Genomic DNA, 26,479 nt, shown 5'->3' on the forward strand with positions numbered 1-26,479 from the left:
CGGGGCGATGTGAGAATCACCACGCGGCGGGAGGCGCCGAGTTTTGCTGCACTGCGAAAAAGCGTTAAAACCGGTCACTTCCGGCGGCGCGCGGCACGATGAGCGACGTCAACGACGGCGAGCGCGACCAGCTCACCGTCCCCGCGGGCGTCGCGGGTCTCGACGGCGTGATGTACCTCCACGGTCTCTTCCCGGAGGCGTTCTTGGCCGAGATCGACGCCGCGCGAGAGGACACGCCCGTGACGCTCGCGTCCTCGAACATGTACTGCGACCGACGGTTCCTTCGCGACGCCGCGCTCGCGTCGAGGGTGTTGGAACACCTCCCGCGCGAGTTAGGGTTCAAGCACGTGCTGTCCGACTTGAGGTTCTTGGAGTACCCGCCCGGCGGGCACATCTTGACGCACGTCGACGGCGTCAGAAGGGACGACGAGACGAACGTCGACAGCACGAACTCGTTCCTCCTCTTCATGGCGTCCGTCCCGCCGGGCGAGGGCGGGGAGACGGAGTTCCTCGCCGAGGCGAACGACGACGCGGAGGTGTTGTTCGGGGGGAGGCCGGTCCGCGGGAGCGTACTCGTGTTCCCTCACGGCGTCCCGCATCGAGGGCAGTTCGTCTCGAGCCACGCGAAGGTGTTGCTCCGGGGTGATTTATATTAGCGGTGGGAAAGCGACCCGGGTGGTGCGCGAGTGGCGCAGTGGGCATTTAGTCATAGAGTAGTCAGCGTGCCGTAGTACGCGGAATCGTGCCGTGTACGAAGGCAGGAGAAGTCGTCCTACGAGATCGCGCGCGCGTCGTCGGCGCACACCGCAGCGCACGTCGAACCATGAGCTCGGTCGCGCAACACGCGCGGCGCAGCCTCCGCGCGGTCGCCACGCAGTGGGCGACGCGCACGTCCACTCGCGCGATGATCATCCCCGGCTCGCATCAGGAGTCGCTGAAGAAGAAGGCGCAGCGGGACGACTTCTGGGGGGAGGAGCAAGACATCGACTCGAGGTGAGCGCCTTCGCCCGCGTCGATCGCCTCGGGTTCGTCCGCGCGAGGCGTCCGTCCGCGCGGTCCGCCGACGCGAACGAGCGCGCGCGCGCGATCGAGTCGTCACCGCGACGCGACGCGCGCGGACCGAGCCCCGCGACGCCCTCGCGCTTCTGCCCTAAAAAACCCTCCGGCGCGGCGTCGTCATCTCCCGACGTCGTCTCTTCGATCGCGCCCCTCGCTGACGCGCGCGTCTCTCTCGTCGCCACCACAGGTACGCGCTCATGGAGAAGGTGAGGCTGCAGGCGAAAAAGTTCGAGGAGAGGTACATGAAACCTGGCGCGGCGCAGGGGTTCAAGAAGCCGTGGACGGTCGACGAAGCGCTCGCGAAGGAGGTGGACCCCGTCGCGCACAAGAAGTAGAAGACGAGTCGGAGGCGGAGCGGAGGTTTATTTCTCTTTTAGCTCGTCCGCGGGCGTCGAGTGTACCATAACACGAAAGAACTACTACATACCGCACGTCGCGCGCGTTCTTCATCGCGTCGCTCGTCCTATCAGTTCCACCGCCCCGCGTTTTTCGACTTCTTCGCCTTACCCTCGCCGGAACCGAACGCCTTCGCCTTCTCCTTCTTGAGCTTGGCCTTCTCCGCCTTGGACATCTTCGACTTGGAGACGACTTGCGTCTTCTCGACCTCCTTCGCCGCCTTCTGAAGCTTCGCGTCCCTCGCGCCAGCCTTCTCGTTCTTCTCGAGGAAGTACGCGTAGTCGCCCGCGTAGTCGCTCACGACGCCCTCGTCGAACGACAGCACCCTCGTCGCGATCTGCCGCAAGAAGTACCGATCGTGCGAGATGGCGATGACGGTGCCGTCGAACGAGCCGATGGCCTCCTCGAGCATCTCCTTCGACGGGATGTCCAGGTGGTTCGTCGGCTCGTCTAGGAGGAGGACGTTCGCGGGGGTGACCATGAACTTCGCGAGCGCCAGCCGCGCTTTCTCCCCGCCGGAGAGGAACTTCACGGGCTTGTTATGGAACGACGTGCTGAACTTCATCTGCCCCAGGAGCGCCTTGAGGTCGTTCAGCCCGGAGTCCGGCGCGGCTTCCACGAGCGTCTGCAGCACGCCCTTCTCCGTGTCCAGACCCTCGGCCTGGTTCTGGTAGAAGTAGTTCACGAGGCACAGGTCTTTGGACCCGAGCGTTGCGACGCCCGCGATCGGCTGCTCTTTCCCTTGAATCAGCCGCATCATCGTCGACTTCCCGCACCCGTTGGCGCCGATCATCGCGACGCGTTCGCCGCGGTCGATTTGCAGCGACGTGTTCTTGAACAGCGTCTTCTCATCGTACCCGTGCGTGAGGTTCTCCACTCGCGCGACGATCTTCGACGAGCGCTGCGCGTCAGGGAACTGAAACCGGCGCTGCTTCTCCACCCACGGCTTCTCCACCGGGTCCGCGAGGAGCCCCTCGAGCGCCTTCGCCGCGGCGTTCGCGCGGCCGGATTGGCCGCCGCCGGAGAGCCGTCGGATCATCTCGCGTTGACGCGTCACCTCCTTCATGTACTTCTCGTACATCACCATCTGCGTCGCGCTTCCGCTGCGTTTCGCGCGCTGGTAGTCGCTGTAGTTTCCCTTGTACGTCGTCGCCTTCCCGCGCTCGACCTCCACGGTCTTCGTGCAGAGCTGGTCGAGGAACTCTCGGTCGTGCGACACGATCACCATGGGGACGTCTACGCTCTGGAGGTACCCTTCCAGCCACTGGATCGCGTCCAAGTCGAGGTGGTTCGTGGGCTCGTCCATGAGCAGCAACCCGGGCTCTTGAAGGAGAATCTTCCCGAGCGAGATTCGCATCTGCCACCCCCCGGAGAAGGACGCGACGAGCCGGTCGTTGTCCTCCGGGACGAACCCCAACGACGGCATGATCTTATCGATGGCGCGTTCCATGTTGAACAGATCGAGCCGCTCCGCTTTCTTCTGGAGCTCGTCGAGCTTCTCGAGGAGAATCGTCATGAGCTCCATGCTCGGCTCGTTCTCGAGCTCTTTCTGTATCCGCTCCGTGTTCCGGATCACCTCGCTCTCCTCCCCGAACGACGCCATGAACTCCTCTCGGACGGTGTTCGATTCTTTCACCTCGAACTCTTGCGTGAGGTATCCGATCTTCACCTTGTCCGAGAGCATGACCTCGCCCTCGTCTGCTTCCATCTCGCCGGTGATGATTCGCAGCTGCGTCGTCTTCCCCGCGCCGTTCCATCCCACCAAGCCCACCTTCTCGCCGCGTTTGCAGTCCCACGAGATGTCCTTCAGGACCTCCATGCCCTTGAACGCCTTCTTCACGCCCTCCAGGCGCACGCCCGTGGTCACCGTCCCGCTGCTTCGACGCTTCGACGGCTTCGCGTCTTTCGCGAAGATGTCCCTCAGGTGCATCGGGATCGGGTTCCCGTCGTCGGTCTCCTCCTCGGGGGCGTTCCAGTCGATCGCCGCCAGTCGCTCTTCCTCCTCGCGCTCGCGCCGCTGTTCTTCTTCGCGAATCGCCGCCTTGGTCGCTTTTTCGAGCTGCTCCTCCGTCATCTCCTCCACCTCCTCCTCTTCGACGACGGGCTCGGGCTCGACGACCGTAGCGGCGGCGGCGGCGGCGGCAGCAGCCTCGGCCGCCGCCGCCTCGGCCGCCTTCGCGGCCGCGACCGCTTCCTTCTCCGCGTCCTTGCGTTCGGTCTCTTCGCGCAACAGCGCCGCCGCTTGCTTGAGCTCCTCCGCCTCCGTCGCGGCGGCTAGCGCCTTCCCCGCCGCCGCCGCGGCGAGGTCCTCCTCGGAGTCCGCGAGCTCCACGGGAGGCGCCGCCGCGGTCGCGGTCGCGGGCGCGGGCGCGGATTCGGGTTCGGACTCGTCGTCGTCGTCGCCGCCCTTGCCCTTCTTGCCCTTCTTCTTGTTCTTCTTCGCCTTGCCCGCGGGGACGAATTCCTCGTTCTGCCAGTCCGGGATCTCCGCGATGACCGGCGGCGGCGTCGGCGCGGCGTCGTCGCTCGCGTCGCCGCCCTTCTTCGGCTTCTTCTTGCTCTTCTTCGCCTTGCCCGCGGGGACGAACTCCTCGTTCTGCCAGTCCGGAATCTCCGCGATGACCGGCGGCGGCGCGTTCGCGGCGGCGTCTCGCTGCTGCTTCGTCGTCTTCCCGGGCTTCTTCTTGTTCTTCTTCGCTTTCCCCGCGGGGACGAAGTCGTCGTTCTCCCAGTCCAGGGCCTCGCCCGCGCGCGCGGGAGCGGGGAGGACAGAGCGCGCGCGGATCGGGCGGCGGCTCGGCGCGAGGAGATCGCGCGAACCCTCGCCTCGCGCGGACGCTCGGAACGCGATTTTTCCTCCGACGCCACCTCGGGAGGCATTCGCGTTCGCGTCTCTCGCCGCGCTCACGGGCGCGACGGCCGCGACCGCGCGCGCGAGCATCGTGCCTCGCGCGCGGACGTCGAAGGAGGACGCTGCGTGATGCGGTGACGCGGCGTGTGCGCTCGCCGGCGTCGCGTGACCCTGCGCGCGGGTGTGTGCCGCGCCGGACGACGCGTCGACCGTGTCGTGGTCTTATCTGTCCTGTCCCCGCGCGTGACGATGACGTCGGCCTCTCGTGCGCGTGCGTGTCTCGCTCTCGCTGACGAGCGTCCCGAGTTCGCGGTCGTCGCGGCCGCACTCGTCGTCGCGCAGAGTCCATGTCATCCGCCGCGCTCGCGTCCGTCGGCGCGCGGCCGCGCGTCGCGCCCGGACGTCGCGTCGCCGTCGACGCGCGCAGGGCGACCGCCGCTCGCCGCGGCGTCTCCGCGACCGTCCGCGCGTCCGCGCTGAACGACAGGATCGTCGACGACGCGAACGCGGCGTTCGCCATCCCGGGAAGCGTCGAGTTCGTCGCCGGCGAGGGCGGGCTCCCGAAGTGCGTCCTGACGCACAAGAACGGCGGCAGCGCGGAGGTGTACCTCTTCGGCGCGTGCGTCACGTCCTGGTGCGTCCGATGCCGTCGTCCCCGCGCGTCGTCGTCGTCGTCGTCGTCGTCGTCGTCGTCGTCTCGTCCTCGCGCGCGATCGGTCGGATCAGGATCAGATCGTCGTGTCGGAGTTCCTTCAGAGAAAAAAACACGATCGTTCGATCGATCGCGACGCGCGCTCACCCGCCGTCCGTCCCGTCGCGTACCCGATCAGGTGCCAGCCGTCCGGAGACGACGTCCTGTACGTCCGCCCCGACGCCGTGTTCGACAAGTCGAAACCGATCAGCGGCGGCGCGCCGCTGTGCTTCCCGCGGTTCGGCCCGTCGGACGAGATGCAGCAGCACGGGTTCGCGCGTAACTCGGACTGGACCGTGATCTCTTCCTCCGCGGACCCGAACCCGGACGACCCGGAGCCGTCCGTGATGTTCAAACTACGGGACAGCGAGTACACGCGCGAGATGTGGGACCACGCGTTCGAGGCGACGTACGAGGTGACGCTTCGACGCGAGAGCCTCCGGATGGAGTTTTCCGTGCGCAACCCGCTCGCGGAGGAGCGCAAGGGACGCCACGAGGACGCGCCGTTTGACTTCACCGCCGCGATTCACACGTACATCGAGGTCGCGGACGCGACGTCGCCGAACGTCTTCGCGCGCGGGTTGATAGGGAAGAATTACATCGACAAAGCGATCGACCCGAACGTCGTTCACCCGGAGATTTGCGCGGGCGACGTCGTCTTCGGGACGTCGCTCTGCGACAAGGTGTTCCTGAAGACGGAGCCCGAGACGGACTTGCACGTCGGCACCGGCGCGGCGGTGTGCGTGGAGAACACGCGGGGGTGGACGGACACCGTCGTGTGGAACCCGCACGAGACGCTGAACATCGGCGACGCGTGGAAGAAGTTCGTGTGCGTCGAGTCCGCGGCGGTGAGCGAGAAGATCGTCCTGGACAGCGGGAAGGTGTGGACCGCGGAGACGAACATGTTTGTCGCGGACGTGGACTGATACAGGTATTACGTCGCGTCGCGTCGGTAGACTACGTGTACAGTACGTACGTCGTCGGCGCCGACGCGCGTGATGTGCAGTACGATGAGGCATCACATCATCTGCCACCGGCATCGTCGCCGTCGCCGTCGTCGCCCCCCCGACCCCTGCCGGGCTCCCTCCACGCGCGCTGCTCGTCGACCCACGCCTCCGCGAACGTCCCGCCGCCGCCGCGCCGCCAACGCGCCTCGAGCCCGCGCGCGCGCCACTCGCTCAACGCGCGCTGCGCGGCCAGCGCGACGCCCGCGAACGCGAGCTGCGCGGCGGCGGCGACGAGCGAACGACGCGCGACGCCGTTCAGTCGTCCCGTCTCCGGGTCTCGCCACCACGGGTCTTTCGGCGCGGCGGAACGCGCGACGCGGGGTCGGACGCGTCGACCGCCGCGCGACGTGGATTTGGCAGCGGTCGGCACCGCGCGCCGCAGCCGCACCGCGTACCGGGACCGCACCGCGCGCTCCATCCGCGACTCGACGCCGTTCGACGACGCGAGGACGCGCGCGTCGAGACGCCCTCGCGCGCGCGCGGGGACGACGCGTCGCGCGCGGACGTGTGCGCGTCTCGCCGCGAAACCGCGCGCGCGACGTTTTCGCGGCGCGCGGCGGCAGCGGCAGACGAATCATCGAAGTTTGAATTCGCGCTGGCGCGGCGCGACAGACGCCGGCGCGCGCGCCTCGGACGCGACGATGAAGCCGTCGTCGTCGTCCGCGGACGCGGGGTGGACCCCGGACGGCCCGCTCGACGCCGCGTTCGTGCTGTCGCCGCCGTCGACGTCGGGGCGGGACGTCGCCGCGGCGGAGTCGCTCGCGGAGTGGGGTCGTCGCGCGCACGATGCGCGCGAGCGCTCGCTCGGTCCTCTACTCCCGCGATCGAGCGTCGACGCGGGCCCGACGCCGACGCCGCGACGGGTCGTGGACGACGACGTCGTGTCGCTGACGCGCGGCGGCGCGTCGCGGCCGCCGCGCGTCGTCACCGCGGAGAGCATCGTCGCGTGCGTGAACGCCGCGGTCGCGAGCAGCCGGTCGCCGTCGCCCGCGAAGCGCGCGGTCGCGACGACGACGAACGACGCGACGATTCGCCGAGGCGCGTCGCCGCTGCGCGCGACCGCGCGCGCGCTGGACTTCGCGCCGACGACGCGCGCGCCGACGCCGGCGACGCCGCGGTACGTCGAGGACGCGGAGACGGAAGACGAGGTCGAGGACGAGGAGGACGAGGACGAGGACGAGGACGAGACGGAGTCCCCGCGCGAGCGAGCGAGGACCGCGCTGCTCGCGTTTCTGGAGAGCAAATGGAAGACGCGCGCGGGACGCAAGCTGTCGCGTCGAGCGCTGTCGGAGTGGAGGGCCATCGCGCGGACGCGCCGGCGCGACCACGACGTCGAAGCGCGCGCGGCGGCCCGCCGCGCGTGCCCGCCGACGCGCGACGGCGGCGTGGAGACCCTGGACGCGTTCGACCGATGGCGTCTCCGCGCGGCGGTGCGGTGCTGGCGGTTGGCGGGGAGAACGCGCCGGGAAAAGTCCTTAAGGATCGGCGTTCACCACGCCGACGCGGTCGTATGGGAACCAGTGTATGCGAAGAAGGACGCGACGCCGGCGCCGGCGACTCCCGCGTCGTCGTCGACGACGACGACGGCCGAGCGGTTCAACGCGTGGCACGCGTCCGTGTCCCCGGCGAAGGCGACCGCGGAAGAGACGACGGCGCGCGACGCCTCGCGGGACCCGTCGTACGGACGCATGGACGACGCGCTCGCGCGGTGGCTCGCGGGGGAGGAGTCGTTCTCAAGCGCGGGGGAGACGAATCGACGCGGCGCGGCGGGGGAGACGAATCGACGCGGCGCGGCGGGGGTCGCCGCCGAGGAGGCGACGACGTCGATGGACGAACCGATCGCGGACTTGCGGTACTACGCGGAAGCGCTGTACGGCGGAGGAGAAGGAGACGCCGGCGTCGCGACGGAGGACGCGGATTTCGGCCGCGACGGCGGCGGCGGCGGCGGCGGCGGCGAGGCGTCGCTTCGAGCGGCGCTGATGGCCGCGGAGGCGCGCGCGGACGAGCTCGCGCTGGAGTGCAAAGAGCTCGAGACGGATCTGTACGCCGCGAGCGTGCTGTGGGAGGAGACGGACGGCGAGAACGCGCGGTTACGAGAGGAGGCGGACGCGTTTCGCGCGGAGGCGGACAACGCGTACCAGGGTCAGAGAGCGACGACGTACGCGGAGCCCGCGGGATTCGGCGCGCCGTTCGTGACGCCGACGCGCGGGGGGTTCGCGGGGTGCGTGGGGTATCTGGGGCACGCGGGGTATCCGGGGCACGTGGGTCCCGTGGCGTACCACGCGCCGATGATGACGCCGTACCATCCGGCGATGATGACCCCGTACTCGCCGTATTCGCATTCGCCGCCGCCGCCGCCGCCGCCGCCGCCAGCGCATTCGGGGACGCCGCGGCGGTGGCGGCATGGACCGCACCTTCGAACGGAGGTCGATGCGCTCGAACGCGTCGTGGGGAAGCTTCAGCACGCGCGGGACCCGGTGCATCGCCCGGTGGATTACCCCTCGGTGTCGTGCGATTACGAGGCTCTCCGGCGAGAGTTTGGCATGGCTCGATGATCGATCGTAATCTCATTTCAACTTATTAGACTCGCGCCCTGTTCTGTTCTCTCTTCAACCTACGTTCGCGACGACGACGGTGATGTCGTCCTTCTTCCCCCCCGAGTACACCATGTCGAAGAACTCCGTCGCCGCGAGCGAGTACGGCGTGGACCGGCGCTTATCCATGGACGCGGCGTACGCGGCGGTGACAATCTCCCGCGCGGCCGCGTTGGCGACCCTCGCGTTCTCCGCGCCCTTCCCGCCGGATGTTCGATCGACGACGAAAACCTTCTCCACGAGCTCGACGATCTCGGACTCGGAGAGGTTGTCCCACAGCCCGTCGGATCCCATGATGAGGACGTCCCCGGGGTCGAGCTGAAACGTCGTGAGCATCGCGTCGAAGGGTTTATCCGACGCTTCGTGGTGCCCGAGTTGAAAGGGCCGGCCAAACTCGTGCTCCTGCGGCGGCGACCGGTGCACGCACTCGCGCTCCCCGGGCGCGCCTCGGACGATCATGAACCCGCTGTCGCCGATGTTCGCGCCGCGTAACACCCCGTGCGTCGCGTCCACGGTCAAGACGCACGCGGTCGTGCTCCCTTTCAACGCCTCGGCGGTGCACCCTTCGTACGCGGCTTCGAGTAACTTTTGCGGCTTGAAGCTGTCGTCCTCCGTCGTCTTCACGGTCGCGAACGCGTCCGAGCACAGCCCCATGAGTTTCCTAGAATACAAACCCGCGTCGATCCCGAGCTGGCGCCACATGTACACGCCGTCCGCGACGCCGAAGGCGACGCACGTGTCGTCGACGCCGTCGCCGTCGTCGTCGCGTTTGATGTTCACCTTCTTCACGAAGTACGCGTCCTCGCCGCCGTGGCCCCACTCTCTTTGCATCACCGCTCGCGCGCCCTCTTTCGTCTTCTCCACGTGAGGGACGCACGCCGCGCCCGCGGACACGTCCAGGAAAACTTTCGGCCGGTTCGTCGCCTCCGCGGAAACCTCCGTCTCCGCGGATGGCGACATCAGCTGCTGCAGCGGTCCGTCCTTCCCCCCGGAGTCCGCGGCGCCGAACCATTTCTTACTGCGAAACGTCCACTTCTGCCCCGTTTCCTCGCTCGTCAGACTGAAGTTGTCGAGCAGCCACCCGTGCCCGACCTGAGACATCTCCGGCACGAGGCGCACTTGCGCGGATGCGAGCGCGCCGGTGTCCGCGTAGGTCGTGATGCGAAACGGCAGCGTGCTCCCTCGCGCGAACCCGGGGTTCGTGTCGCGCTCGTACTCCAGCGGGATCGCCTCGCTGACGCCCTCGTCGCCGACGAGCGTGAGCTCGACTCGCCCGGACGTCCCCGCGCCGCGCGAGGACGCGGTCGTGACGCACACGCGGTAGTGCCGCACCCTGGTCAGATCGCTGCTGTACGAGACGCCGTCGTCGCTCCAACACGACGCCGCGGTCGGCGCGTGGGAGACCATCCCCATGTCGACCTCCACGAACGCCATGTCGTCGCCTTGGCAGTCCGCGAAGCCTTTCTTCGCGTCGTACGTGTACCGCGACGTCGTCGAGTGCGCGCGCGCGGCGGCGACGGGCGATCGCGTCGAATCCGCCGAATCTCCGAAGCGCGCGAGAGAAGACGGCGACGGCGCGGCGCGACGAGGCGCGCCCCCGGAGAGGAGCTGCGGCAGCGACGCCGTCGGCGGCGCGGCGAATTCACGCGCGAGCGACGACGACGCGCCCGAGCACCCGGCGAGGGCGTGCGTCAGCGCCCTCGCGGCGACGCGCGACGAACCCCGCATCCTTCCCACCGCGCCGGCGCCAAAATGATCGCACTTTTTCGGGCGCGCTCCCGCGCGGGACGATCGTCGCCCCCCCGCGTCGCGAACGCGTCGATATCGCGCGAAGACGCGCGGTTGGCGTCGTGTCGGTCGCTGCGAACACGCGATCGCGCGCGCGCGCTCTTCGACCTCGAGATCGCGCGAGCGTCGTTGTGACCCGCGGGCGACTCGAGCGACGCTTCGCGCCACCTTTTTCTCTCCAAGATGACGAATTGCGGAAAGCAGACGTCGCCAGTCATCGGTGGACAAGACGTGAGCGTGACACGTGAGAAGTCGCGTCGCGTTCTGTGGTCTACTGTATCGTGATATTCAACGCGGCGCGCTCTACTACGACACGGCGCGAATAGGCTACGCCCCGAACGACGCTAACGCGGCGGCGAACAACGCCTCCCCCGCGGCCGCGACCGCGGGGGAAGCGTCCGTCTTCATCGTCGTCGCGGCGACGCACCGTCCGCTGTCCACCGTCGCCTCGACGAGGAAATGCTCGCTCTGGTCGACGGGCTGCGCGTAAAAGTAAAACTTCAACGCCGGCGGCGCCCCGCCCGACGCCATCGCGAGCCACCCGAGCCGCGCGAGGTGGTGCATCAGCGGCGGCGGCGTCGTCAACAGCGCGGGCGTGCGCGGCCCCAGGGGTAACGTTCGAGGCCCGCCGACGCACCCGGGCGACGCCGCGAGCGCGCCCCATTTCCGCTGAAACGTAGCGGCGTCCAGCGCCGGCGTGAGCGTCAACGTCAACGGCGGCGGCGGCGGCGCGGCGCTCGTCGCCGCCGCGAGCGGGACGTCGATCAGATCGAGGAGGTTGTTCGCGCTGTTGCCCCCCGCTGGGGACGGGCCGCCGCTCGTGGACGGGCCGCCGAGGAGGTCGTTCAGATCGTTCGCGGACCCGCCGCCGCCGCCGCCCCCGCCGCCGCCGCCGTCGCTCAAATCGATCAAGCTCGCGTCTAACATCGCGCTCGTCCCCGCGCCGCCGCTTTTCCCCCCGTCTCCATCGCCGCCTGACGCGCTCGACGGCGCGCGTCGAATCACCTTCGGCGCGTCCTCCGTGAACAAGAACGCCGGCTTCCGGTACAACACCGAGAGCGTGTTAAACTCCGAGAAAATCGTCTCCGAGTGCTTATCCGCGCTGTCGATATCCGTGAACCGGTTGATCGTCGCCTTCTCGCAACCGATGACGCGACCCGCGGCCGCGGGATCGTGTCGCAACAGACGCGCGTACATCATGGCGCGGTCGTGCACGTCCTGGTTCGCGTCTTGGCACCCTAAATGCAACGCTTTCCCCAACGTGCGCTTCATCTCCGGAGGGCGTTTGAAGAACAACTTCGCCGCGGCGCTCAGGAGCTCCAACCTCACCTCCTCCGATTCCTCCGTCTCGAACTCGTCCACGAGCGGTTCGAGCGCGTACGGCGCCTCGGGCATGACGTGCCCGTACTCCCCCATGACCCACACGATCGCCGCTCTCGCGGACGGCTCCGTGACGGACTCCGCGTCCACGGCGCTCACGGCGAGCACGCACTCGTCCGCCCACTTCGGGTGCCGTCTCAGCAAGTCCTTGATCATCACGAGCGTCTCCGCGGTGACGTAGTCCGTGCCGTGGTCTAAGAACTGCAGCAACCGGTCGACGATCCCGCTCACGTCCTGGTCGCCGTCGAGCGCGATCCTCCCGACGGCTTTCACGCTCTCTCGCGCGATGGCGGCGTCGACGTCGCCGACGTACTCGCTCAATTCGGTCACGATATCGTACGCGTTCGACGCGTCGCACGCCGCGGTGAGCATCTCGATCTTCAGCTTCTTCACCGCGGGGGAGTCGCTCGCGCGGCAGAAGAACGACTTGAAGTCCGTGACGAACAGAGGCGGCGCGCGCGTCACCAGCAGATGCAGGTGCGCCCACACGACGTAGGACGTCTCCGACGCGCCCACCGCGGCGAGCGTCAGCAGCGGCGCTTTCAGGCGCTCGAACACCTGCTGGTGCACGTCCGGCATCTGCAGCGTGACGCCGAGGAACACCTTCACGGTGGCGAGGACGACCGCGGAGTTGGAATGCTGCAGCCGGTCCTCCAACGCGTTCATGACATCGAACGTCTCGGACTTGTCCTTCGGGACGTACGTCGCCACCGTCTCCAGGATCGTCACCTGCGAGAACTCCCCGAAGTCTTTTATCCTATTTATGAGCCCGTACACGTTCTGTTTCGTCGCGACCGCGGCCTCGCCGTCGATCTCCCGCAGCGTGATGAGGCAGTTCGTCACCACGCCCGGGTCGCGGTCCGTCGCGAGCATGCGTCGGACCTCGTCCAAGATCTCCGTCTCCCGGAGCGCGTCCTCGTCCAGGTCGTAAGCTTTCAACACGCTGATCGACGCGGTCTTCCGCGGGTACGGGTGCGCGTCCTTCAGCCCGAGTCGGATCGCCTCGATGAGGTACTCCACGAGGTCGGGGACGCGCAGGGACGCCATGCTTCGAATCGCGAGCCCGCGCACGACCGGGTCGTCGTCCCTCGCGTCCTTCTGAAGCGTGTTCACCGTGAGAAGCGCGAGGTCCGCTTTCACGCGCGCGTAGTGCGTGATGTAGTGGTACAGCATCTTCTTCGTCGCCATGTCCGTCGTGTGCGCGTTCATGATCACGTCGCTGAACAGCGGGCTCATGTCTATCCCGATCGTGACGTACTGAATGATCCTCTGGAAGAGGTGCCGTCGCTGCGCGTTCGCCTCCTTCGTGGGGTTCCCTTTCGAGGCGAACGCGCGCAGGGACGCGGCCATGTCCGTCAGCTCATTGCGCTTACCCTCCGGCATCGCGCCGCGTCGTGCGGGCGACGAACCCGACGCGGGGCGCGGACGAGATCTGGCGCGGCGACGCGCTGGAAGCGGCCCCAATTGTTAATAATCTACGGTTGACGACGAACGACGACGAACCGTCGACGAAAAGAAAAGACTCTCTGTCATCTCGCGAGCGACTCGGACTCGGCGGCTGAGTATGACGTGATATCGTAAGGACGAAACGGCTACAACGCCCTAACGCGCCGCGTTTCTTCTCTCTCTCCCCCGCGTCATCACATCGCGCGCGTCACCGGTACTCCGGCACCTCGCTCAAGACCTCGTCCAGCTCCGTCTTGAACTCCTCCTTCGCGCGGTTGCTCCGCCCCCCCACGTGTAACAACCCGCTCGACTCCTCCCCGACCGCCCACACCTGCGAGTGCGACAGCAACGACAGGAACGACGTGACCATGAGCCCCGCGAACCCGGCGTAGACCCACGGCACGCCCGGGTCCGTCTTCAGCTCCAGCCCGGTCGACCCTTTCACGTCGTCGATCACGAGCGTCAAGCCGTCGACGACGATGGGCCGGCCCGAACCCGGGCGTCGGACGCCGGCGAACGACCCGTCGCTCGCGTACGCGGCGACGGACTGAAAGTCGCGCGCGAGCAGCGACACCCCGACGCGCGCCTCCGGGGTCCCGGGGGACGCGTCCGGGTTGAGCGGCAAGAACGCGCCCCAGATGCGTCCCTGGAAGTTGCCCACGCCCTCGAGGTTCGCCATGGGCAGCGACAGCGTCTCGCCCGCGGACGCGTCGCCGTCCGCGCGCGCCTCCGGGAAAAGCGTCTCCGGCGCCGGCCCCAGGTCGCCCTGCCGCGCCTGCGCCTTCGCCGCGAACGACGCGGCGTCCTCCGCGCCCGCGGCGCCCGCGCCCGGGAGCGCGGCGTCCTCCGCGCCCGCCGTCGCGCCGCCGTCGTCCTCGTTCAGCACGCGCAGACGCACGGACGCGATCTCCCAATCCGTCTGATACATCGTCACCCCGCCTTGACGCAACGGCACGTTCACGCTGATCGTCTTACGCTGCTTCTCGCTGCCGTCCTTCGCGTCCACGACGGAGAGGTCGCTGAAAAACTGCGAGACCTGACCGTTGGGTAAGTACTCGATCGTGAAGTCGTTCACGACGACGGAGTCCTTCGCCGCCGCGGGTCGCGGCGCGAAGACGCTCCCGCCGCGTCGTAACCCGTCCCCGATGACGAAACTCGTGCCCTCGGGGGCCATGATCGAGCCGCCTAACCCGCCGAGGCCGCTGTACGCGGCGCCGCCCAGGGTGAGCAGCAACCCGGCGTGGACGCCGATCGGGGCGAGCCGACCGACGAGGCCTTTGAACGCGTACAGCGCCTTCCCTTTCACGAAGACTTGGTACCCGCGTCTCGCGAGCGCGTCGGCTAAATCTTCGCTCCGCGCGCGCGGCAGCGTCTCCGCCTCATCCATCTTCAGGAGCGTCCGCGGGCGGTCGAGAAACTTCCAGTCCGCGGCCACCTTCCACACCGGGAGCTGACGCGTGAACGTGCACGCGGTCAGCGACGCCGCGAGCGCGCCGAGGAGGCCGAGGAAATACCACTCGGTGTAGATGTGGTCCAGTCCGAGGTTTAAGATGAGCGGGTAGTCGATGAACCCCAGCGCGGGATCGTCCACGGGGTAGTTCGTGACGTACCACTGCGTCCCTTTGTTCTGCTCGATCACCGTCCCGAGCGCGGAGAACCCGGCGATGACGAGAAACTCCGATATCGCGAGCGGCAGCGACGACAGCGCGCGCAGCGCTCTCTTTCCCGTCTTCGGCATCTCGGACTTCAGGAGCCACTCGCGGAACGCGTCGTCGTCCGCGGCGTCGACCGTCCCGCGCGCGGACGGGTCCGGCGCGCGCTTGGATCCGTCGGGGTCCTCGCGCGTGGACGCGACGACGACGAGAGCGCGGCCGCGGCGGGAAGGGGCGCGGAAGCGGCGGTCGCGCCTCGACGGCGACGACGACGACGACGACGGCACCGCCGTCGAATCCTTTGACGACGTCACCGAAGCGCACGCCGCGCGGCGGTGGGACGACGCCATCGCCGACGACCGCCGCGTCGACGACGTCGACGCGACGGACGGCGACGCGAGGCCGCCTCCGCGCGCGCACGTCACGAGCAAGGTGCACGCCATCGCCGCGTCTCGTGCGTGGCGCAGAGTGCGAGTGACGTTGCCCTAAAACCTATCCGCCGTGACGAGTTCGGGACTTCGCGCGTCATTGTCATTGCGTCATCATCTTGTCAGTATGCGTCGCGCGCCGCCGCGGAAGGGAAGGATGGCGAGGAAGACATTCGCGTGCGTCTTCGCGCTCGTCTTCATCAGCGCGGCGTACGTCCGGACCACGAGCGCGGACCAGTGGGTCGAGGACGAGGCCTCCGCGACGAACGCCGCGAGCGGGCTCAGGGGCGAACGACGACCGCTCGCGCGATCGTCGTCTTCGTCGTCGTCGGACCCCCAGCGCTGGGTCGAGGACGACGCGCGTCGCGCGCCCGAGGCGCGAAGCGCGTCCCCGAACGCGCCGATACTGGAAGACGACGTCAACTTCGGCGCGAGCGCGCATCCGCTCATCTTGACGGACGACGACCGCGACGCGCCACCGCCGCGAGCGCCGCCTCTCGACGACGACGGCGTCGAGCCAGAGGCGCGCGACCGCGCGCTCGACGCGAGGCGCGCGCCGTGGCTGAACTGCGACGATCTCGGCGCGACGACGCCGCTGCCGCCGACGCCGCCGAAGACGCTGTCGTTCTTCACGCTCGGGGACTGGGGCGTGCGCGGGTTGCGAGGGACGGACTCGCGAGCGGTCGCGCGCGCGATGCTGTGCTCGGGAAAAGATCCCGCGTCGCTGCCGCGGTTCGTCGCGACGCTGGGGGATAACTTCTACCAGTCCGGCGTGCGCGACGTCGACGACGCGCAGTTCAAGGAGAAGTTCGAGGACGTGTTCGAGACGGAACCGACGTTCATATCGCCGTGGTACCCCGCGCTGGGGGACCACGACCACCGCGGCTCGGTCGCCGCGCAAGTCGAGTACGGCGACAGAAACGGTCGGTGGCGGATGCCGAGTCCGTACTACGCGCGCGTGGAGCGGCTGAAACCCGCGGGCGTGGACGCGAACGGAGCGGACCTAGGCGCGGGGGTCACCGTGCAGACGATCGTCGTCGACTGGATCGGCCTGGAGGGGAAACACGCGTCCCCGGGATGGAGGGACGGGCGGCGGTTCGGCGGAGACCTGAACAAAAACGTCGCCGGATACGACGCGGCGAACGCGCAGTGGGCGTGGCTCGAGCGCGTCCTGAGCGACGCGACGGCGGACATCGGCGGAGGGAAGGCGGAGAAGCCGACGTGGAGGGTCGTGATTGGCCACCGGCCGCTGATGAGCGCGTCGGAGAGGGGGAAGAGGGACGACGCGAAGTACCCGGCGGAGGCGAAGACGCGGAGAGCGCTGAGGGAGCTGCTCGTCAAACACGGCGTGGACGCGTGGATCAACGGGCACGACCACACCGCGCAGGTCGCGTGCGTCGAGCGCGATGACGGGGAGAGCGCGACGCGTTTCATCACGAACGGGATCGGAGGATACGGCCTGCACGCGTTGCGAAGCGAACGAGAGCGAGGGGACGCGTTTACGTACGCGGACAGCTCGTATCACGGTTTCGCCGCGCACCACGTCAACGCGACGTCATTCACCACGTACTTCGTGGATAACGCTGGGAACGTGCGGCACGCGTCGGTCATCCGCCGAGACGCGAAGAGATGCGGAGCGTAGTGCGTTCGTCTAGTAACGTAGGTATTCACAGACGTAGTATCAAATCTCGTGTATGGTGACCATGTACGCCGCCGCGCGCCGCGGCGTGTCCACCGAGAGCTTCGCGAGGACGCTCAACACCTCCTCGGCGGAGAAGTTCGCCTGCTCCGAGGACTCCAACAGCGAGCACAACGACGCGGGCTCGCCGTGCAGATCCTTGAAATGCCGCGCGATGAATTTCCTCACCCCGGTTGACCCGCGTTCGGGTGGGTCCGCCTGGCTCGCCGGCGCCGGCCCCGGCGCCGGCGGCGCGACCGGCTCGCGGTCGTCCTCCGCCGCCGCCGGCGTCTGCGTCGTCGTGCACGGCGTCTGCGCGTTGGAACAAAACGCCGCCGCCGCGCTGAACGGCGTGTGCGCGGCGGTGAGCACCAACCCCGGAGTCCCCTCGCGCGATCGCGACAGCGCCCCCGCGGGCGTGCACGCGCCGCCGTGCCCAAACTTCCGCGCGCCCTCGGACTCCGCGCGTCTGCGTTCGACCGCGACGGCGGTGGCGACGGCGGCGTCGAGGCGCTGCTGGAACGCGACCTCTTTTCGCGCCCCCTCTTCGACCACCTCCGCGGCGGCGGCTTCGACGGCGGCGACTGCTTTCTCCGTCTGCGCTCGGAACTTCGCCGCCTCCGCCGCTTTCGCCTCCGCGGCGAGCTTCGACGCTCTCGCCTCCTCGAGCGCTCGCGTCGTCTCCTCGCGGCTCGCGCGGAGCTCCGCCTCGAGCTTCGCCATCTCTTCGTCGCGCGTCGTCGCCCTCGCGATCGCGTCCTTCGCGCTCGCCTCCGCGCGCGTCGCCGCCGCCCGGAGCTCGCGCAGCTTCTCCTCCGTCGCGGCAGTCTTCTCCGCGCCAAGGTCGAGGAGGAGATGAACACTATCCTCCGCCGAAAGTCGGTTCTCATCGACGTCCCGCAGTCTCTGTTCCATCTCCTCGAGTTTCATCTCCGCCGCCGCCGCGCTCGCCGCGGTCTTCGCGAGCGCCGTCCTCAACTTGCTCGCGTCCGCTTCGTACGCGCGCACCGTCAGCTCGAGCTGAGCCTTGCTCTCCTCCGCCGCCTCCGCGCGCGCGATGTGCGCGCGCTTCTCGTCCGCCTCGCGCTGTTCCGCGTCCGCGGCGAGGCGGTACCGCGCGCCGTCCGGGAGCCCCGCGAGCCTCCCGAGCTCCGCGACGAGGCAGCCGTGAAAGCCCGTCGGACGCGAGATGCCATCCGCCTCCGTGGGATTGACGGTCTCGTCCTCCGCGATCTCGTCGTAGTCGACGACGCCGTCGCCGACGCCGCGGTCCGCGTACAGCAGCGGCATCGGGCGCAGCGGCGAGCGCGCGAGGAGTTTCTTGACCGCGTCGGAGCCGCCCGACGGCCGACGCGTCGGCTTTCCTTGCGACGCCGCGTCGACGAGCACGTCCAACGGCGAGCGCGGACCCTCCGACGACGGGTCTCGCGCGTCCGCCTCCGCGGCGTCCCCGGCGACGGCGACGACCGCCGCGACGGCCGCGGCCTGGGGGGTGGTGCATCCGGGGGACGCCGGGAACGCTTCCGCGGCGACGGGCTGTCGGGGATGGACGGAGGGGGTGGGACGGCGACGGCGACGCGAGTGAGATTCGAACGGACGACGCGACAGAAAAGAAGTGCCTAGGGCTGGTGTGCCAACAACGAACAACAATCCGAACGCGATCCGCGCGGTGCGCACCTCGCGCGGCGACGACACGCGTCTGCGCTCCTTCTTCCCGGGACGCTCGCCCCCTGACGCGGTCTGAGGCGCCGCGGGGGCGTCCGCGGCGAAGTCCGACGGCTTGCGCTTCGGCGGCCGTCCGCGTTTTCTCTTCTCGGGGAGAATCGTCGTTGTCACGGGGGATTTTTTCAAACGCTCGTCCGCCGCGACGGGGTGGGTGTCCCCGCGCTCGTCCGCGGCGGGCGGCGGCGCGACGCACTCGCGTGCCATGGATGCGTGTAGATAGATTCGGCTGCCGCCTCGGACCGCTCCGCGCGGAGCGTTCTGGAGCGACGCGCGCGGACGCGAGGTTTGAACTCGATTTCGCGCCAACATCTGATGCACGTTTCGATACCAGTCAGCCAGTGCATCGGGCAGACGCGGTCGCGTGGAGTCGGATGTCGAACGACGCCGTCGGCACAGCGCGGGGGCACCGCTCGCGTCGCATCGCAATGACCGGCCCGATGGCGGGACGAGGAGGACGCGGCGGCAGCGGCCGCGGCGGGTTCAGCCCCGGCGGTCGCGCCGGTCGCGGGTTCACTCCCGGCGGCGGTCGCGGCGGCGGAGGCCGAGGCCGGGACGGCGGCCGAGGCCGAGGCGGAGGCGGCGGCGGCGGCGGCGCGGCGGGAACGAAGCGCCAGCGCGACCTCGCGGACGACGAGCTCGGGGAGAGGTACGACGGCTTCGGCGGCGGCGACGGCTTCGCGGACGCGTCCAAGCTCCGGAACGACAAGTTCGAGGCGTACTACCAGCACCAGGGCGTCGTGCCCCGAGACGAGTGGGAATCGATGATGGACGCGTTCCGAACCCCGCTGCCGCTGACGTTCCGCGTGAACATGTCCGGGAAGTTCCGCGAGTCCACGCGGAACACGCTCGAGAAGACGCTCTTCCCTGGGATACGCGCGCACACGACGCGCCCGCCCAGGGCGCTGCGATGGTACCCCGACGCGCTCGCGTGGCAGGTGGACGTGCCCAAGGATGCGCTGAAAAAATCCGACGACTTTCGCGCGCTGCATCGCTTCTTGGTGCAAGCGAACGAGACCGGCGCGATCACGCGGCAAGAGGCCGTGAGCATGATTCCGCCGCTGCTGCTGGACGTGAAGCCGTCGCACAGGGTGTTGGACATGTGCGCCGCGCCCGGGAGCAAGACGTTTCAGTTGCTCGAGATGTTGCATCACAAGGCGAGCGGCGAGACGGGCGCCGAGGCGCCCGCCGGGGTCGTCGTCGCGAACGACGCGTCGCTGCAGCGCGCGAACCTCTTGACGCACCAGACGAAGCGCAGCAACTCCCCGGCGTTGATCGTGACGAACCACCAGGCGCAGAAGTTCCCGTTCCTGATCGAGGCGGGGAAGGGCGGCGACGAGAGAAGACCGATCCTGTTCGATCGCGTGTTGGCGGACGTGCCGTGTTCGGGCGACGGGACGCTGCGTAAATCCCCGGACTTGTGGAAGAAGTGGACGCCCGGCTCGGGCGTGGACCTTCACGGGCTGCAGCTCGAGATCGCGACGCACGCGGTCAGGCTTCTGAAGGTGGGAGGAAGGCTCGTGTACAGCACGTGCTCGCTGAACCCGCTCGAGGACGAAGCCGTCGTCGCCGCGTTGTTGCGACGCGGCAAAGGGTCGTTGAAGCTCGTGGACGTCTCCGAGAAGCTCCCGGGGTTGAAGCGACGGCCGGGCATGCGCACGTGGCACGTCGGGGACGTCTTCGGGTGGCACGAGACCCCGAACGGCGACGGACGAAGGCAGAGGAACGTGTGCGAGACGATGTGGCCGCCGTCGGGGAAAGCCGCGTCGGAGATGCGTCTCGATCGTTGCGTCCGGATCTTGCCGCACCTGGACGACACCGGCGGTTTCTTCATCGTCGCGATCGATAAGGTCGCGGAACTCCCGGCAGAGATGCAGGCGGCGGCGGCGGCGCGCGACGACGACGACGACGCGGGGGGGGTAGGGGGTGGAGGGGGAGGGGGAGGCGACGACGGCGACGGGAAGAAAGGGAAGAAGGGCGCGGACTGGAACGAGTCCAAACGCGTCGCGCCCGTGACGACGGTCTCGAACGACGCGCTGACGTCCTCTATCGAGTCGCAGTACGGCATGACCGATCGCGGGCGCGAGCTCCTGACGCGAGGTTTAGTGACGCGACGCGTGGGCGAGGCCGAGAGCGATAAACCGAAGCGGTTGTACTTCGTGTCCGGCGGCGCGAAGAAACTTTTGAGCGCGGACGCGCGCGGCGGCGGCGGCGGCCTTCAAGTCGTCGCCGCGGGGGTGAAGGCGTTCGAGCGGCAGACCGCGCCCGGGGCGAAGTGCGACTACCGCGCGACGCAAGAGGGGCTGGACGTGTTGCTCCCGCACCTCACGAAACAGGTGGTGCGCGCGTCCAAGAGGGAGATCGAGAGCGTGCTTTGTCGGCAGCAAGGGCAGCCAATCTCCGCTCAGGCGTCGAGCGCGAACCTTCTTCGCCCGGTGGACGCCCCGGAGGGGTGCTGGGAGAAGGACACGCTCGCGGCGATGAGGAAGGTGACGTCCGGGTGCGTCGTGCTCGTCGCGCGGGTTCGGGATGTCGGACACGCGTCGGACGAACGCGACCGGAAAAAGGCGAAGAAGGAGAAGAAGGAGAAGAAGGAGAAGAAGGAGAAGAAGGAGAAGAAGGAGAACGGCGTCGGCGGCGGGGACGGGTGGGGCGGCGTCGCGGGGCCTGGCGACCTCGCCGTCGCGTGCTGGTACGGCGAGGGCGACAAGGGGAAGAGTCTCAGCGTCCTCGCGACGAAGGCGGAGGGCGCGCAGCTGTTGTATCAGCTCCGCGAGGCCATCGAAGCGGAGTAGAGCGCGGTAGCTCATCATCATCAGTGTAAAACGCACCTGTAAAACGCCAGCCGTTGGCCGTTCCGATAATCCGAGCCGACTGATGATCGATTTTAAAGCGCGCCATAACGCGCGGCGCCGGGACGTCGGAAGCCGCCGCGGAGAGGTCTTCGCGGCGGTGGAGGACGCGCGCGCGCTTAGACTAGCCAGAGAACGCGGCCCGCGCTCGTCGTCGGCCAGGAGGGCGGCGCGAACGTCGGGGTCGGGGACGCCGAGATGTCGAGCGAACAACCACGACGCGGGCCGCGGGATGGTGCCGGCCCGCGGGACGACGCGCGAACGACGGACGCGCCCCGCGTCGGGCCGCTCGCGGTGACCGCGACGTGCGCGACGCTCGTCCTCGCGATGCTAGCGCTCGCGAACGTCGCCGGCGTCGTCGCCGCGCTCGACCTCACCCCGGGGGCGCCGTCGGCCGCGCGCGCGGAGCTCGCGGAGGCGCCGCGGCTCGCGGCTCGCGACGACGATTCGCGCGTCGCAGAGCCGTCGCGTCGCTCTCCTCCCCGCGCCGCCGCATTCGCCGCCGGACGACGCTCGCTGCTGCAGACGTGCGCGCCCGGGACCGCGCTGTCCGGAGGCTCGTGCGTAGACTGCGGCGTCGGGACCTACGCCAGCGGCGTCTCCGCGCTGTGCCGGTTCCCGGACGTCCCGTTCAGCTGCTCGACGACGCTCAATCCAGAGCAGGTGCAAGACGCGTACGGGTTCTCCGACGTCGTCGCCGCGCAGTGCGCGTTCAACACGAAAACGTCCGGCGCGGCGTTGATCTCGAACGACCCGGGGACGTGTAACTTCGCGGGGACGGCGTCGTCCGTGTGCACGCCCCAGGCGCTCATCGACGAGGACGGTGTCGTCACGCACAAGGTGCCGTTCGCGTTAGCAGTCTAACATACCACGTTCGTTTTTCACCCATCACTCGGTTTCAACGCGACGTTTGATCGCATCGCGCGGGTCCCTTTCAGCTGACCGATGGCATCCATCGCCGCCGACAGATGACGTGCGTGATCACCTCGGAGAACACGGTCGTGTTGGGCGGATGCGAGCAGCTCATCGCCGGCACGACCGTGCAGTGCACGTGGGACGGCGGCGAAAACCAGTGCACGACGTGCCCGGCCGGGAGCGCGTGTCAGTCCTCGAACACGATCGATCCGCCGCCGTGCGCCATGGGATACGAGTGCCCGGACGGTACCAACGCGAACGCGTGCGACGCGGGAGAGTACGGCCCCGGCGGCGCGCCGAGCTGTCTGAACTGCCCGAACGGGACGATATGCCCCGCGATCGGTTGGAAGACCCCGCAGGCGTGCCCGGCGGCGACGTACTCGGGGGAGGGCGCGATCGCGTGCGTGAGCTGCCCGGAGGGGCATCAGGCGCGTTCTATGCAAACGTGTTTCACCCATCGCTCGGTTTCAACACGTGATCGCGTCCCCTTTCAACTGACCGGTGAACATTTTCTGTATGATTCAGTGTCCGACTGCGAACACGGAGTGGCCGATCGCGTGCACGGCGGGATACTACGCGGCGGCGTCCGCGACGAACTGCAGCGCGTGCGACGTCGGACAGAGCAGCGAACCCGCGAGCGCGGCGTGCTTCACGTGCCTCGCCGGGACGGCGTGCGCGACGACGGCGACGGCGACGCCGCAGATTTGCGCGGCGGGGTATTACTCCGCCGCCGGCAGCGCGTCGTGCTCCGCGTGCGCGCCGGGGACGTACCAAGACACGCAGCAGTCGGAGAGCTGCGACGCGTGCCCGGCGGGGACGCGGTGCCCGCTCAGCGCGATCAGCAGCCTCGCGAACTTTTACTGCAGCGAGGGGACGTACTCGCGGTGGACGTTAAACGCGAGCGCGTTCACCGCGTCGCCGTACGACCACGCGGAGACGACGCGGCAGCCGACGCTCTCGGAGACGGGCGACACGGTGTGCAACGCGTGCCCGGACGGGTACACGTGCCCCGCGCCCGAGCTGTCGCCGGTGCTGTGCGCGGCGGGGACGTATCGGTTGGGGAGCAACTACACCCACTGCGTGGAGTGCACCGCCGGGAGCTCGTGCGCGACGCCGAACGTCTCGCCGACGGCGTGCGCGGCCGGGACGTTCGCGCTCGCGGGACAGGGCGAATGCACGACGTGCACCGCGGGGTACCACTGCCCGTACACGGACCAGGACGTCATGTTGCGGTGTGACTCGGGGTGGTACGCCGTCGCGGGGAAGGCGAACTGCACGCAGTGCGCGCCGGGGTACGCGTGCCCGAACGCGGACGGGACGTCCATCGAGCAGTGCGTCGCGGGGACGTTCGCCGCCGCGGGAAGCGCGCAGTGCACGTCCTGCCCGCCCGGGTTCGCGTGCCCGGACACGACGGACATCAGCGCGATGACGTCTTGCGCGGCGGGGACGTACAGCGCGGGCGGGTTAGCCGCCTGCGCGGAGTGTCCGGTGGGGTATTACGGACCGAACGCCGGCGCGGTGAGCCTCGCGGCGGGGTGCGTCGCGTGCGGGAAGGGGTACTACAGCAACGTCACCGCGGCGACGAGCGCGGCGACGTGCGTCGTGTGCCCGGTGGACACGTACTGTCCGCTGGAGGGGAACGAGCTCCCGACGGCGTGCGGCTCCGGGTTGAGCACGTTCGGGGCGACCGGGGGGACGAGCGCGGGCGCGTGCACGACGGCGCCGCCGCCGCCGCCGCCGCCGAGCCCGCCGCCGCCGCCGCCGTCGCCGCCGCCGCCGCCGGTGCCGCCCGCGCTCGCCGCGGGCGTGACGCCGCCGACGATGAAAGTCTCCATCGACGGCACCGTCGCCGCGTTCGACGCGACCGCGGAGGCGACGTTCAAGGCTGGCGTCGCCGCGAGCGCGGGCGGAGGGTCCGTCGCGGCCGACGTCGTCATCACGGCGGTCACCTCCGGTTCCGTGATTCTAGACTTTTACGTGAACAACGCGGCGCTGTTCCCGGTCGCCCTCGGCGGCGGCTGGAACACGACGGAGCTGACGCGCGTGACGACCGCGATCAACGCCGCGATCACCGCGGGGACGTTGTCCGTCGGCGCGACCGTGCTGTCCGCCGCGGTGTCGTCCGATTGCCCCGCGGGGACGTACGTGTACTCCACGACGGGCGGGACCAACGTCTGCGAGCTGTGCGCGACGGGGACCTACTCCTCCGTCGCGAACGCGGCGATGTGCACGCCGTGCGCGCTCGGCACCGCGGCGGCGTCGCGAGGCGCGACGTCGTGCGCCGCGTGCCTCGCCGGGTACGTCGCCGCCGCGCTCGGGACGGACGTCTGCGCCGCGTGCCCGGCGGGGACGATTCAACCGGCGACGGGGCAATCCGCGTGCGTCGACTGCGACGATTACTTCTTCTCCGCGGCCGCCGCGTCGACGACGTGCGTCGCGTGCCCGGCGACGTACCTCTCCGGTCCGTCCGCGTGGGTCGCGGAGACGCCGCGGATGCGCGCGGACGGCGCGCTCACGGCCGCGGTGGACGACGCGGTGAACCGCCGCGGGTGCATCCCGAACGTCACCGTGTACGAATTCGTCCCGGACGCGGAGGCGAGCACGACGGTCGCGCTCGGGATGCAGCACGCCTACATCGCCGCCGCGGCGTTCGCCGCGACGTTGCTCGTGATGTGTTACATGGGGTACGGGCACTGGAGAGAGCAGAGGCTGTTGCTCAAGTACGCGGGCGGGGATTCGTTCTACGAGATGGTGATGCCGAACAACGAAGACGAGGACCGACGCGGCGTCGTCGTGCAGACGGAGAAGGCGGACATCCTCGGCATCTCCGAAGCGATACAGACCGGGCACATCGACGACGCGGAGCTCGTCATCGGAAGAATATTAGAACGCGACGCTTCGCAGTCCGAAGCGTTGCACGCGATGGCGGTGATCCACGCGATGTACGGCGAGTTCGACGACGCGATGAAGGCGCTGACCGCGGCGGAGAAGAAACAGTCGCGGTCGCATTACGAGAACACGCGCGGGGTTTTGTTAACCCGGATGGGGAAGTACGACGCCGCCGTGCAAGCGTTCGAGGTTGCGATTCGAAAAGACCAGCTGTTCGCGGTCGCCTACGCGAACTTGGGCGTCGCGCACATGCTCGAAGGGAACTTCGAAGCCGCGACGAAGGCGTTCAACGCCGCGCTCGAGAAGGAGGAGTTTTTCTTCAAGCCGCGGTATAATCTCGGTCTCCTCTGCGCGAAGACTGGGCGCATGCACGACGCGAAGAAGCACTTCAAGGAGTCCGCGGAGCTGAAGCATCGCTCGTTGGAGTCGCACTTCAACTTGGGGATGCTCTACGCGCGCGATAACGCGATCGACGCCGCGGAGAAGTGCTTCGAGAAGTGCCTCGACATCGACGCGAAGCACTGCGCGACGTTTATAAAACTCGGAAACCTTCAGATGATGCGCGCGCGGCCTAAACGCGCGGTGGAGAAGTATCTCCTCGCGCTCGAGCGCGACCCGGACAACGCCGAGGCGATCACGAACATCGGCGTCGTGGAGTGGAGCAAACGGAACGCCGTGGACACGGAGCAGCACTTCCTTCTCGCGTTGAAGTTTAAGCGCGATTACTACCCCGCGCTTTTCAACATGGGCTTGCTCTGCATGGAGCAAGGCCGGATCGAGGAGGCGGCGAAGTTCTACCGAGCCGCGCTCGCGACGAAGCCCGCGAGCCGCGACGCGATGAACCAGCTCGGGATGGCGCTGAATGCCCTCGACGGCCTCGAGCCCGGGGAGACGCCGCGGAGGCAGGAGAAGACGATGCAAGAGATGGAGATTGAACGTCAAGAGCAGGAGCGCGCGAGGGAGGACGCCGCCGCGCGTCTCGCCGAGGAAAAGGCGAAACAGCTCGCGGAAGCGGCGAACTACACGGGGGCGCTGCACGACGCGGAAGAGCGAAAGTGGCAGCGGCTCGTCGTCGTGAGCTCCAAGGTGAAGGGCACGCAGGTGATCGACCGCGCGACGCTCCCGAGAGTG

The 26,479-nt window shown here is 68.7% G+C and overlaps 13 protein-coding genes across 13 annotated transcripts; 7 read left to right on the forward strand and 6 right to left on the reverse strand.

The window, feature by feature from the left end:
* Positions 1-98: 98 nt before the first annotated feature.
* MICPUCDRAFT_47019 (uncharacterized protein) lies at positions 99-960 on the forward strand (the record flags this gene model as incomplete). Its single annotated transcript, XM_003057668.1, has 1 exon — positions 99-960. One exon carries the CDS (start codon positions 99-101, stop codon positions 654-656), a length of 558 nt encoding a protein of 185 aa, XP_003057714.1. The 3' UTR covers positions 657-960.
* A 467-nt stretch (positions 961-1,427) lies between these two features.
* On the reverse strand, positions 1,428-3,385 carry MICPUCDRAFT_32930 (ATP-binding cassette superfamily; the record flags this gene model as incomplete). Its single annotated transcript, XM_003058038.1, has 1 exon — positions 1,428-3,385. The coding sequence occupies one exon, from the start codon at positions 3,383-3,385 to the stop codon at positions 1,526-1,528; it is 1,860 nt and encodes a 619-aa protein (XP_003058084.1). The 3' UTR covers positions 1,428-1,525.
* A 1,268-nt stretch (positions 3,386-4,653) lies between these two features.
* MICPUCDRAFT_32934 (uncharacterized protein) lies at positions 4,654-5,923 on the forward strand (the record flags this gene model as incomplete). Its single annotated transcript, XM_003057669.1, has 2 exons — positions 4,654-4,940; positions 5,137-5,923. The coding sequence occupies 2 exons, from the start codon at positions 4,654-4,656 to the stop codon at positions 5,921-5,923; spliced, it is 1,074 nt and encodes a 357-aa protein (XP_003057715.1).
* A 97-nt stretch (positions 5,924-6,020) lies between these two features.
* On the reverse strand, positions 6,021-6,422 carry MICPUCDRAFT_57202 (uncharacterized protein; the record flags this gene model as incomplete). Its single annotated transcript, XM_003058039.1, has 1 exon — positions 6,021-6,422. The coding sequence occupies one exon, from the start codon at positions 6,420-6,422 to the stop codon at positions 6,021-6,023; it is 402 nt and encodes a 133-aa protein (XP_003058085.1).
* Positions 6,423-6,645: 223 nt separating this feature from the next.
* On the forward strand, positions 6,646-8,559 carry MICPUCDRAFT_57203 (uncharacterized protein; the record flags this gene model as incomplete). The annotated part of the gene is made up of 1 exon (XM_003057670.1): positions 6,646-8,559. The coding sequence occupies one exon, from the start codon at positions 6,646-6,648 to the stop codon at positions 8,557-8,559; it is 1,914 nt and encodes a 637-aa protein (XP_003057716.1).
* Positions 8,560-8,613: 54 nt separating this feature from the next.
* On the reverse strand, positions 8,614-9,546 carry MICPUCDRAFT_32935 (uncharacterized protein; the record flags this gene model as incomplete). Its single annotated transcript, XM_003058040.1, has 2 exons — positions 8,824-9,546; positions 8,614-8,787 (listed from the first exon to the last, which is right to left on the reverse strand). The coding sequence occupies exons 1-2, from the start codon at positions 9,427-9,429 to the stop codon at positions 8,614-8,616; spliced, it is 780 nt and encodes a 259-aa protein (XP_003058086.1). The 5' UTR covers positions 9,430-9,546.
* A 1,851-nt stretch (positions 9,547-11,397) lies between these two features.
* On the reverse strand, positions 11,398-13,116 carry MICPUCDRAFT_16312 (uncharacterized protein; the record flags this gene model as incomplete). Its single annotated transcript, XM_003058041.1, has 1 exon — positions 11,398-13,116. A coding segment is annotated over one exon (1,719 nt), but the record flags the coding sequence as incomplete, so codon positions are not given.
* A 304-nt stretch (positions 13,117-13,420) lies between these two features.
* MICPUCDRAFT_45450 (uncharacterized protein) lies at positions 13,421-15,079 on the reverse strand (the record flags this gene model as incomplete). Its single annotated transcript, XM_003058042.1, has 2 exons — positions 14,099-15,079; positions 13,421-13,939 (listed from the first exon to the last, which is right to left on the reverse strand). The coding sequence occupies exons 1-2, from the start codon at positions 14,948-14,950 to the stop codon at positions 13,421-13,423; spliced, it is 1,371 nt and encodes a 456-aa protein (XP_003058088.1). The 5' UTR covers positions 14,951-15,079.
* Positions 15,080-15,449: 370 nt separating this feature from the next.
* MICPUCDRAFT_57207 (uncharacterized protein) lies at positions 15,450-16,873 on the forward strand (the record flags this gene model as incomplete). Its single annotated transcript, XM_003057671.1, has 2 exons — positions 15,450-16,684; positions 16,744-16,873. 2 exons carry the CDS (start codon positions 15,450-15,452, stop codon positions 16,871-16,873), a joined length of 1,365 nt encoding a protein of 454 aa, XP_003057717.1.
* A 100-nt stretch (positions 16,874-16,973) lies between these two features.
* On the reverse strand, positions 16,974-19,004 carry MICPUCDRAFT_57208 (uncharacterized protein; the record flags this gene model as incomplete). The annotated part of the gene is made up of 1 exon (XM_003058043.1): positions 16,974-19,004. The coding sequence occupies one exon, from the start codon at positions 19,002-19,004 to the stop codon at positions 16,974-16,976; it is 2,031 nt and encodes a 676-aa protein (XP_003058089.1).
* Positions 19,005-19,132: 128 nt separating this feature from the next.
* MICPUCDRAFT_15736 (uncharacterized protein) lies at positions 19,133-20,551 on the forward strand (the record flags this gene model as incomplete). The annotated part of the gene is made up of 1 exon (XM_003057672.1): positions 19,133-20,551. A coding segment is annotated over one exon (1,419 nt), but the record flags the coding sequence as incomplete, so codon positions are not given.
* Positions 20,552-21,612: 1,061 nt separating this feature from the next.
* On the forward strand, positions 21,613-23,590 carry MICPUCDRAFT_67303 (uncharacterized protein; the record flags this gene model as incomplete). The annotated part of the gene is made up of 2 exons (XM_003057673.1): positions 21,613-22,384; positions 22,513-23,590. Coding segments are annotated over exons 1-2 (1,720 nt in total), but the record flags the coding sequence as incomplete, so codon positions are not given.
* Positions 23,591-23,683: 93 nt separating this feature from the next.
* MICPUCDRAFT_67304 (uncharacterized protein) lies at positions 23,684-25,868 on the forward strand (the record flags this gene model as incomplete). Its single annotated transcript, XM_003057674.1, has 1 exon — positions 23,684-25,868. A coding segment is annotated over one exon (2,185 nt), but the record flags the coding sequence as incomplete, so codon positions are not given.
* Between the last annotated feature and the right edge of the window lie 611 nt (positions 25,869-26,479).

This window comes from Micromonas pusilla (assembly GCF_000151265.4).
Source record: "Micromonas pusilla CCMP1545 genomic scaffold MICPUCscaffold_4, whole genome shotgun sequence".
NCBI lineage: Eukaryota > Viridiplantae > Chlorophyta > Mamiellophyceae > Mamiellales > Mamiellaceae > Micromonas > Micromonas pusilla.